Raw genomic sequence first — 12,500 nt, 5'->3', positions numbered from 1 at the left:
ACTATAGGTAATTAAAGGCCTACTTCACCGGTTGGAATATGAAGGTGTATTGAACTCGGAGATCCTATGAAGTATAAATGTGCAAAAAAAATTGAAATCGGATCATCCTAGCCTGAGAAAAGGCAGAAAGAGTGTTTTATGGTCTCACTGTCTAACCCTACATTTCTCTTTCTGTGACATCACAGAAAGAGAAAGGATGATCCGATTAAAAAGAAAATGTGCACATTTATACTTCATAGGATCTCTGAGTTCAATACACCTTCATATTCCAACCGGTGAAGTAGGCCTTTAATGACCTTGTAAATGATGTACACACCCTACGAATATTTTAAATAATGAATTAGATTTTTTGAAATTGTGTAGATGAAAAAACAAACACAAACGCATTACAGCAATAAAATATATTTCCTCATTATCATAATTAACAGAAATCATATTTGATTTTTATTGTAGCATTCTCACATAGCCTACTCATGGATATATGAATATGAATATGGATAATGTTTTTTTAAACCGTAATGTAAGGTGTCCTTGAGTGTCATGAAAGGTGCCCATAAATAAAATGATTGTTATTGTTTTTATTATTACATCAATTAATCATATTTTGTGACCATCATAATTAAAGGAATACTTCACCCAAACGGAACCAGCGCTCTATCATTATAAAATCACTATTATAATATAATGAATGAGGTTTTTCTTCCCTCAGTCTTCCCTCAGTCCTCCCTTGGCCCAGCTGTCCTGTTAATCCTGACCCTTACTGTGATGTAACAGTAAGGCAACTGTAGGGTTAGACAGTGAGACCATAAAACACTCTTTCTGCCTTTTCTCAGGCTAAGATGATCCGATTTCAATTTGTTTTGCACATTTATACTACATAGGATCTCCGAGTTCGATACACCTTCATATTCCAACCGGTGAAGTAGGCCTTTAACCCTGAAGGCAGACAGAGTTATTATATGTATATTTTATTTCATGTATATGTAGGCTATGTTTGTAGAGAGCAGAAGTGATAGTCGTACGGGTTTGAGGTTACAAGCAGCATGTCTGGAACACATGAAAACCACGTTTGTTACATCAATATATAGTTTCAGATCTCTCACACACATGCAGACGCGGACGCAAAAGCAAACTCACTCACTCACTCACTCACTCACTCACTCACTCACTCACTCACTCACTCACTCACTCACTCACTCACTCACTCACTCACTCACTCACTCACTCACTCACTCACTCACTCACTCACACACACATACTTGCTCTGCCAGTGCATAGTATGATAGATATAGATAAAGGATTAGGATAAAAGATGCAAATGGCCTATATTGTAATTTTATCGTCAAAGTTTTCTGCTGCATTTGTGTGTACAAAAGGTGAAACAATATGTTTTTGACAATGTTGAACTGTTTGAGAATGATATTTTAGTGATACAGTTTCATAAGAGCAGTTTGTGCTGAGGGAAGGGATAGAGGGGAAGTTGCTACGAGGAACTTTGAAATATTTCTGAAACAGTCTAATTTTTTCCTCTGATGATCATAAATTACATGTAACATTAAACGAGACCATCAGTGCAAAGAAATAATGCTATTTTTATATAGTTTTTCTTAATGCCTTTGTCATGGGTATACGCTCACCCAGGAACAACAGCTTGTGTAGTAAAAACTACTGCTTTTGTCCAAAGGGGGGCGCTAGAATTAACACAAACTGAAAGTATGATAACAAAAGTACAGTATAAAAATGCTTTAATTAGATACAAGTAATTATCATGCAGAATTCCTTATAGCTGTTGTGTATTTTCATCAGTATGTGACTGATTCCATGTGTGGAATGTTGGAATGGTGGCCATTTTGTCACAGATTCTGTCTTATATAGTGATATGAGATCAAAGGAATTACCCTAGTCATAATTGAAAAAAATAGAATGTTGGCAAAAAAATAAATAAATTACGTATGATGTCACAGAAACATCAAAGGCATCGGTGAGATCAACGGAATGTGGATGAGTCATAATTGAAAAAAATAGAATGTTGGTAAAAAAATATGTAGATGCATGATGTCACAAATGATGTCACAGATGAATGTTAAAAGTTTATAAGTAGACCTAGATCCAACCAAGGACTCAAGACCAGGATTTTGAACCAGGACCTGAGACAGACAGAACATCGAGGACTGAGAACACTTTTATTGTTCCAGAGACTTCAAGGACTGAAAACTATTTTCGACAAACAACCAACCGGAGAGCGATTGTATTATTTTATATATTATTTTATAATATAATCTGGAGTATCATAATTTAAGAACAGCAATGGAAGATCAGAAGAAGAATTCGACAGAGGAATCGACCCCATCCGGTGCCATGAGCTGGGCCCTGATGGTGGACCTGGAGATGGGACCTCCAGAAGAGAACTGGAAGGAGCTCTGTAATATAGGCTTGTTCATAGATGGCAGCAGCAGTAGAAGCATGAATAATGAGGACCAGGAGCTCCACACCACCACCCAGCCTGAAGCCAAGACTCCCAGCCAAGAGGTGGGGCAGCTGGGGGAAATAATCCACCAACACATGGGGGACGTCCAGACACATGGAGAGGGTGTCTGCATGGAGCTCCCTCGTGAGGCCTCCATCGTGGAGAGTCTTACTGAGAGCCTCCAAACGGCTTATTCCAGACTGGGGGAGGAGAGGGAGATGCGGATGGAGGCTGAACAAGTCATATCCATCTGCAGGTCTGAGCTCCAGACGGTGAGGCAGAGACTGAAGGAGGAGCAGAGTCTGAGGCTAAAGCTGCAGGAGGAGGTGCAGGAGCTCCAGACAGAGTTCACTATGAGCCTTTCCTCCATTGGACCTGAACATGTGGAGCCTGACAGCCACGAGAAAGAGCCGGAGCAAGATCAGCCGCAGATCATGGAGGTAAAGGCTGAAGACATGAAGCTGGTGGAAAAGCCTAAAGCGGGAGATAAAGCCCTCAAGGTGGCTGAACGAATCATATCCAAGATGGAGAAGATGAACGTCAAACGTAGAAGGGCCTCCAGGAACTTAGTGGCTAAGAACGAAGAACTGAGGAGAAGGAATCAGGCTTTGAAGGACGAGGTGGAAGCCATGAAGCTCGAAATGGACGAGCTCAAAACCAAAGCCTCCGAGTTACTTCAGGTTTTAAACTCTTCTGGAGGCATCACGGTCTCAGAAGTTCTAGAGGAGGTCGAGGACCAAACCGAGAAGGTCCAGGAGCCTACAGAGGAGCTCCTTAGCCCACCACAAGGAGAGGTGGAAGAGCCCACACAAGAGGCTGGAAATATAGAGATGGAAAGGTCACCACTGGAAGCTGAGCAGCCACCAAAGGACACAGAGGAACCAGCAGAAGTGGCCCAGAGGCAAACTGAGAAGGTCCAGGAGCCTACAGAGGAGATCCTTAACCCACCACAAGGAGAGGTGGAAGAGCCTACACACGAGGCTGGAAATAAAGTCGTTGTAAGGTCACCAATTGAAGGAGGAAAGGACGCAGAGGAACCAGCAGAAGTAGCCCAAGGGGAAACTGAGGAGATCCAGGAGCAAGAGGAAGAAGATCCAGTCACCGATCAGGCGATGGAGGAGAAGGTGGAAGGGACTGAGTTCAAGTCAAACACCTCCTCAGACCTGACAGAAGTCTCTAGTGAAAGCGAAAGCGACTCACTGAGCTCAGACTCTGGTGTTTCAGAGGAGGACGAGGAGCCAGAGCAGGACGCCCAAGAGTCAGAGAAAGACGCCGGAAATCAAGAGGCCGAAAAGACACTAGAAGAGATGTTTGAGCTGTCGGCTTCTGGAGGCACCACGGACCAAACAGAGGAGGTCCTTAACCCACCAAAAGGGGAGGTGGAAGAGCTAACACTAGAGGCTAAAGATAAAGAGGCTGAAAAGACACCAGAGGAGCTGTGTGGGCTGATTGCAGAAGCCTCCCTACAGCCAGAAGAGCAGGCTGAAATACTACCACAGGAGGTCAAACAACCACCTGAGAAGCCTCCGAGACTTTTCCTCTACCCGGAGTGGGAGAACCAGACAGAGGAGCTCCACAGGCCCAGAGAAGAGAGCCTGAAGCCCAAACAGGAGAGCGAGAAGACACCAGCAGAGGAGTGTGAGCTGTCGGCTTCTGGAGGCATCACGGACCAAACAGAGAAGGTCCAGGAGCCTACAGTGGAGGTAATTAACCCACCACAAGGGGAGGTGGAAGAGCTAACACAAGAGGCCGAAGATCAAGAGGCCGAAAAGGCACCAGCAGAGGAGTGTGAGCTGTCGGCTTCTGGAGGCATCACGGACCAAACGGAGAAGGTCCAAGTTGAGGACCAAAGAGAGAAGGTCCTGGAGCCTACAGAGGAGGTAATTAACCCGCCACAAGGAGAGGTGGAAGAGCTAATACAAGAGGCCGAAGATCAAGAGGCACCAGAAGAGGAGTGTGGGCTGATTGCAGAAGCCTCCCTACAGCCAGAAGAAGAGGCTGACAAAATATCTATGGAAGCCAAGCAACTACCCAAAGAGCCCCTAAGACTTTCTCTACCCGACATTCTCTACCCGAAATGGGAAGAACTGCCACAAGAGCTGGACAAGCCAACGAAGGAGAGGAGCCTCAAGCCCAAACGAGAGGTCTATGAGCCACGCCCAAAGAAGGTCCTGACATACGATGGACAAACGTACTTTAACCCCTTCCTTTTCCCACACTGGGAGAACGTGTCGGATGAAGAGTCCTCAAATTCATCTCAGGAGACACAGAAGAGACGCCCAGAGGATGTGGAGGAGATAAAAGAGCCAGACGAGCCCACAAAGCTGCCGGGAGAACCCACGAGGAAGCCTTCTCTCTGGAGGCGATTTAAGAAGTTTGTAACCCCTCACTACCGCCGTAAGTATAAGCACCCCAGCTTGAAAGACAGAGAGCCATACACATTTGTACCATATATGATTGTATATGGTCTTAGGTCATAGGCGGTTTAATGTTTTAGTTTTAAGTTGATGCAAATGTTTTGGTTTTCGTTTAGATATTGAAAGGTAAAGGTCTACAGCTCCAGAAAAAAATGAAGAGACCACTCCAAATGTTCAGTGTCTCTTGTTTTACTCTTTAGAGGCATATGTTTGAGTAGAATGAACATTTTGGATTTTATAATACGAACTACTGACAACATTTCTACCAAATTCACAATAAAAAATATTGTCATTTAGAGCGTTTTCAAAAAGTAATGTAGAGATGAAGATTTAAGAAAAATCCAGACTGGTCTCTTTATTATTTTCCGAGGCTGTGTAACTATAACTTTGGTTTGAGTATTTTTTTGCTGTTGTTGAAAATTAAGAGTTTGAGATTCCGATTGTGGCCATTTTGTTAGATTGTCCTATAGACCCTTGCCTTCAATTTAGAAATGAAAAACCAAACCTTTGCATCAACTTGATAAGACTGAGTGACCAGGCCCCACACTAACAGACAGCTTAATAACACACACACTGTATCAGTCAACAGGGCAGAGCGGAGGTTCAGTATTTATTCCTGACACACACACACACACACACACACACACACACACACACACACAAGCACACACACACACACACACACACACACACACACACACACACACACACACACACACACACACTCACACACACACACACACACACTCACTCACACACACACACACACACACACACACTCACACTCACACACTGGTTTCTATGTGTCAGGGCTTTGCATGATCCACCGTGTCTGCGTGGGTTTCCTCCGGGTATCCCGGTTTCCTCCCACAAAAAATTCAAAAAAAATTGGATTTGATTCATAGGAAAATTTCAATAAAATCTCTAAATATACATATTTCTCAATGGTTGTATTTCACTAAAGCATTTAGAGTTTTCTTAATGCATATTTTGGGGCGACTGTGGCTCAGGTGGTTAAGCGACCAACGATCCAAGGGTTGGCGGTTCGATCCCCGCCCGGCCACCTGTGTCATGGTTGTTGTGTCCTTGGGCAAGACACTTCACCCACCTTGCCTCGTGTGAATGAGTATGATTGCTGTATGTGTGAGGTGGTGGTCGGAGGGGCCGTTGGCGCTGAATGGCAGCCACGCTTCCGTCAGTCTGCCCCAGGGCAACTGTGGCTACTATGGTAGTTTACCACCACCAGTATGACTGTGTGTGAATGAATTGAACCAGGAACCCTGTAAAGCGTCTTTGAGTGCCTAGGCAATAAAGCGCTATATAAAACCTATCAATTATTAATTAATTATTATTATATTTTGGTGTATGAGTGTGTGTATGAATTGGTGATTGTGGAAATGTAAAGCGCTTTGGGGCTGAGAAAATCAGCTAAAAAGCGCTATATAAGTCAAGTCCATTTACCATTTACTATATTGTTGTTTTATACAATGATAAAATTACAACCAAGCATCTATCTGTGAACGATTGGATCATGTAGTCATCAATCGCCTCATGAGACCGGCCCAATCTCACCATTCATCCATCCATGTTGACGTCAGAGAATACATGAACCAATCAGGGGCTGACTTTCACTCATAACAAACACAAGCTGTCCATAGGGCAGCGTGTATGGACTTTTTTTCACTCGACATCATTGTAAATCTTCTCTCTTTCAAGTATAAATAAAGGTTTAATGAAATGAAAAAATGTATGGACTTGTCACTTGATTAATAAGAACATTTCAATAAAATCTCTAAATATAGCCTACATATTTTCTCAATAGTTTTATTTTTTTAAAGCATTAAGAGTTTTCTATATATTGTTGTTCATTGTATTATAGTGTGATATAATGTTTATGTATGTTACTAGAAGCACAGTATACATATAAAACTAGACTAGCTCCCTTCCCAAGAGTTAGGACTAAACGAGGAGAAGCAGCTTTTAGTTTTTATGCACCAAATATCTGGAACAAACTCCCAGAAAACTTGAGGTCTGCTGCAACCCTCAGTTCTTTTAAATCGAGTCTGAAGACTTTTCTGTTTCCATTTTAACCTGTACTTTTTATTTTATTTAAATGTTTTACTTCTTTTCATTCGCTTTTAAATGTCTTCTAATGTGTTTTATGTATTTTAATCTTGCCCCTGTAAAGCACTTTGAGTGGCCTTGTGTTTGAAATAAATATAGAAATAAACTTGCCTTGCCTTGCCTTGCCTTCAGGCGTTTCTAGCATTCCTCTACAAGTACTTTCTCTCCTCTTTCCCTCGTTCTTCTTTATTAATTTTTTTATTGGATTCACTTTATTGTCATTGTGCAGAGTACAGAGACAACGAAATGAGGTTTAGCGTCCAACCAGAAGTGCAAAAAAGCAGTAAGGTGCAGGTAGTGTGGACATGAATTGGTTGACCACTCATCCCAGCCCGACCACTAACTGTTGTTGCTCCCAATAAATATCAGAAAAGTTTACAGGGCGCTCCGAGGCGTAGTGAATAGAGCGCGCACCATAAAGGCTCAGTCCTTTTTGTCTGTCTGTCTGTCTGTCTGTCTGTCTGTCTGTCTGTCTGTCTGTCCATCCATCCATCCATTATTATTATTATTATTATTATCATCATCATCATCATCATCATTATTATTATTATTATTATTATTATTATTATTATTATTATTATTATTATTATTATTATTATTATTATTATTATTATTATTATTATTATTATTATTATTAGTAGTATTATTATTATTATTATCAGCATTATTATTATTATTATTATTATTATTATTATTATTATTATTATTATTATTATTATTATTATTCTTACCTTGCAGTTCTGGCTTCTGGCTGGACATGATCTGATAGTAGATATGGTAGCTCCTCTCCTCAGACTGCTGGAACACAACTCGGGACTTTTCCAGCAGATCTGAGAGAAAAAAACACACAGAAAAACATCGTCTAGTTTATTTCAATAGTAATGGTAAATGGACTTGACTTATATAGCGCTTTCTAGCCGATTTTCTCAGCCCCAAAGCGCTTTACATTTCTTACCACATTCACCCATTCATACACACACTCATACACCGATGGTATAATCGAATAGTATTCAATACAAAACATCTTCCAAATGAATAGAATAGAAAGATAATTGCTTCTTTTTACATTAGTAATTTGACAAACGCTTGTATCTCAAAAACTATTTATATTATAATCATAGATATATCATCAAATGTAATATCAAATGTTTGATACTATTAGATTAAAAAAAAACGTCACACAAATGGATGGATGGACATCACAATGGACATTTACAAGATGGAAAAGATCACAGCATTTGTCAATCATAAATCAGAGCAATTTACCTCACACTTTAAAAAATGGATTCACTTTGTAACGCCCCAAAGGCCTGATTTTGTTTTCACAGAACATTAGTCAATTTACAAACAAACAGACTACTCCCTAACTGTTCTACTGTTCCTTTTACTTGTATTTATTTGATGTATTGTGTCGGTATGTGTGTACTTTTGAGATCATTTTTCAAGCGTACTATTCATGTCATGGAGAGCACACACAGAAGCTGTGAGGAATGATGTTGAAATGTTTTGACACCAAAAATCAATAAAAAAAAAATTAAAAAAAAAAAAAAAAAAAAAAAAAACGTCACTTTTAATAGTAATCGATTCCAGTGGAAATATTAAAAGAAAAGTATAAAATAAAATAGATAAATACAATTTGTGAGAGGCATGATAAAAATTTGATTTCATGTTTAAGATTTTACAATATCCAGAAAACATTCGTGAAGCTTTTCATAAACCTGCTAAATATGGTCATCAGACATTTTTTTTTAATTTAATTTTAATTTTTAATTTTATTTCAGACATATCAAAAACAATACAAAACTAAATGAAAAGCATAAAAATACAATAAACAAAATTTATGTTTAAAAGACTTCACAAAAAGAAAAAAAAAGAAAGAAAATGATCTGTATTGATGTGACATGCCCGAAAAGGAGCAGGAAGAAGTATACACTTATTTTACATGAAGAGAGATAAATTCAAACTAGTGTTGACTGTTTGAGGAACTGTGACTCACAGATTTCGATGTCAGCAGACGCCAGCTTTCCTTTCGGCCCAAAATGAATCCTGATGAATTTACCCTGAGAAACAAAAACACAGAAAAATAAGACCGTTTGCACAACATAAGCTTTGGCCGTCAGCAGTAGTGTTTTTGTTTTTACCACACCAGCTGTTATTCCTGTGGGTGAGCGTATATACCCATGACAAAGGCATAAAGAAAAACTATATATAAATAGCATTCTTTGAACTGATGGTCTCGTTTGTTGTAACATGTAATTTATGATCATCAGAGGGAAAATTAGACTGTTTCAGAAATATTTAAAAGTTCCTCGTAGCTACTGTAAGAAAAGTCTAAACTTTATTTAACTCACAAATCGAGAGGAGTTGTCGTTGCGGATGGTCTTGGCGTTGCCGAATGCCTCCATGGCGGGATTAGCTTCAATGATCTGGTCCTCTAGATTACACTGGAACACACAGAGAGAGACACAGGTTACATTTCATTTAAATTTTCATTCAACCTTTATTCATACTCATGTGTGTGTGTGTGTGTGTGTGTGTGTGTGTGTGTGTGTGTGTGTGTGTGTGTGTGTTTGTTTTCTAAATTACACTGAAACACACAGAGAGAAACAGGTCACAGACTAGACATGGGGCTGGTATGATATTCTGACGATATGATGCATGCATGATGTATTGTATGTGTCTACTTATTGTGTTTTTGTCCGTATTTGAAAAAACTTGTGAAACCATTAAAATAAAAGTAAAAAAAAAACAAAAAAAAACTTGTATGTTAACATCCTGTGTGTTCTAGAACCTTATAAAGACTGCTATAAAATCCCAATTATTCGCAAAATACCCAATTGAATAACTACAGAGAAAGATTATTGATTGGAACTTACTCCTTTCTTCACGTTTTCTCCGAGAGCAGCGACGATGGCGAAGTACTGGATCACTCGTTTGGTGTTGACGGTTTTCCCTGCGCCGGACTCACCACTGAAAGCACCAAACAACAGACGTTTAAGCTGAGTTTAGAAAACATAGGGTATGGGGGCGCCTTTAGCTCAGTTGGTAGGGCGTCCCCCTCCCGGGCCGGGCCCAGCAGCAGACCCGGGTTCAATTCCCACCCGCGGTCGTTCTCTGCATGTCACTCCCCTCTCTGCCCCATTTCACCTCTGTCTCTCTGCACTGTCAATAAAGCATAAAAATGCCAAAAAAATATCTTAAAAAAAAAAAAAAAAACAGGGTACGAAATATGATAAATGTTATATAGCCAGTGGTGGTAGAAGCATTCAGATCTACTGGCGTAAAAATAAAAGTATTGAGTATATAAGTATTAAAGGCCTACTTCACCGGTTGGAATATGAAGGTGTATTGAACTCTGAGATCCTATTTAGTATAAATGTGCAAAAAAAAATTAAATTGGATCATCTTAGCCTGAGAAAAGGCAGAAAGAGTGTTTTATGGTCTCACTGTCAAACTCTACAGTTTCCTTCTTGTGACATCACAGTAAGGGTCAGGATTAACAGGACAGCTGGGCCAAGGGAAGACTGAGGGAAGACTGAGGGAAGAAAAACCTCATTCATTATATTATAATAGTGATTTTATAATGATAGAACGCCGGTTCCGTATGGGTGAAGTACTCCTTTAAGTCAAACATTTTCAAATGTATGACTGTAAAAGCCGTCTTGTAGAATTACATTTATTGAATTATTATTTTCATATGTAATTAAAGACCTACTTCACCGGTGGGAATATGAAGGTGTATTGACCTCTGAGATCCTATGTAGCATAAATGTGCACCATTTTTAGAAATCGGTTCATCCTAGCCTGAGAAAAGGCAGAAAGAGTGTTTTATGGTCTCACTGTCTAACACTACATTTTGCACAGTTGTGATGAGTTCAATACACCCTCATATTCCCACTGGTGAAGTAGCCCTTTAATATTCCTGCTGTATTAATAATGTGTGTGTTGCATTTTTCTGCCCATATTGTGTGTGACTTACGTGATCAGCATGGACTGGTTTTCACGATCTGTGGAGGAAGAGAAAGGCACGTGAATAAACAACAGACATTATTTCCTCATCCACTGATAGAGAGAGAGAGAGAGATAGATAGATAGATAGATAGATAGATAGATAGATAGATAGATAGATAGATAGATAGATAGATAGATAGATAGATAGACAGACAGACAGACAGACAGACAGACAGACAGACAGACACACACACACACACACACACAGACAGACAGAGACACACACACACACACACACACACACAGACAGATAGACACACACACACACACACACACACACACACACACACACACACACACACACACACACACAGACAGACACACACACACACACACACACACACACACACACACACACACACACACACACACACACACACACACACACACACACACACACACACACACACACACACACACAGACAGACAGCTCACTCTGCAGTAGGTCAGTGTAGGCGTTGTCTGCGATGGCGTAGATGTGAGGAGGCATCTCTACGCGGCGGCGTCCTTTATAAGCCGTCACCACCTCAGCGGAGTAGACCGGCAGCCATTTATACGGGTTCACTGTCACACAGAAGAGCCCTGAGTAGGTCTAGAGATAAAGGGACATGAGTTAGACAGACAGGCAGACAGACAGACAGACAGACAGACAGACAGACAGACAGACAGACAGACAGACAGACAGACAGACAGACAGACAGACAGACAGACAGACAGAGCTCACATAGATCATCCACATGCTGTATCTTCTGCGGAGGTTGAAGAGGACCGAGGCCTGGTTGAGATGAGTCAACATGGCCATGTCCTCCATCATGTCAAACTTAGCCGGGTTGGTCGGCTGAAGCTCGTCCTCCTTCACTATCAAGAACTGGAACACACAAATAGGCTACATTAAAAACCTACTTCACCAGTGGAAATATGAAGGTGTATTGAACTCTGAGATCCTATGGAGTATAAATGTGCTTTTTTTTTTTTAATCGGTTCATCCTAGCCTGAGAAAAGGCAGAAAGAGTGTTTTATGGTCTCACTGTCTAACACTACATTTTACAGTTGTGACATCACTTCTATAAAAATGTAGGGTTAGGATTAACAGGACAGCTGGGCCAAGGGAAGACTGAGGAAAAGACTGAGGGAAGAAAAACCTCATTCATTATATTATAATAGAGATTTTATAATGATAGAACGCCGGTTCCGTATGGGTGAAGTATTCCTTTAACAAAGACAATTGGCTATAAATCATTGCTACAGCACAGGAATGTTGAATAATAAAAATGAACAGTTTTTCTTCTCTTGTTCTATGTAAATAGCTATGTATTGATAATTCATTGGTTGAGTGGCTTAAGTTTGTATCTCAAAAAATAGTTCTTTCTCCTTGAGGCCAATCTCAACCCTTACTAAAGGTGCAAAATTGTTTAGTCCAGATCTGAATTAGGATTTGTCGACCGCAAAATAAGTGTTTCACACCCATTATCACCAATAAC

General features: G+C 40.3%; 1 protein-coding gene across 1 annotated transcript in view; it reads right to left on the bottom strand.

Moving 5' to 3' along the window:
* The window catches only part of LOC307253534 (myosin-7B-like), a gene marked incomplete at both ends in the record, with an annotated part of 60,774 nt that overhangs the window by 46,840 nt on the left and 1,434 nt on the right, over positions 1–12,500 (bottom strand). The window contains 7 exons of the mRNA XM_080031641.1: positions 7,740–7,838; positions 9,005–9,068; positions 9,360–9,452; positions 9,885–9,978; positions 10,988–11,015; positions 11,455–11,611; positions 11,744–11,887. Coding sequence (XP_079887767.1) covers positions 7,740–7,838; positions 9,005–9,068; positions 9,360–9,452; positions 9,885–9,978; positions 10,988–11,015; positions 11,455–11,611; positions 11,744–11,887 — 679 coding nt within the window. The remainder of the gene's footprint in view (positions 1–7,739; positions 7,839–9,004; positions 9,069–9,359; positions 9,453–9,884; positions 9,979–10,987; positions 11,016–11,454; positions 11,612–11,743; positions 11,888–12,500) is intronic.

This window comes from Ammodytes marinus, assembly GCF_949987685.1.
Source record: "Ammodytes marinus genome assembly, chromosome: 7".
Classification (NCBI taxonomy): domain Eukaryota; kingdom Metazoa; phylum Chordata; class Actinopteri; order Uranoscopiformes; family Ammodytidae; genus Ammodytes; species Ammodytes marinus.
Note: the sequence above shows the minus strand (reverse complement) of the source record. Positions and strands in the feature narration are given on the sequence as shown.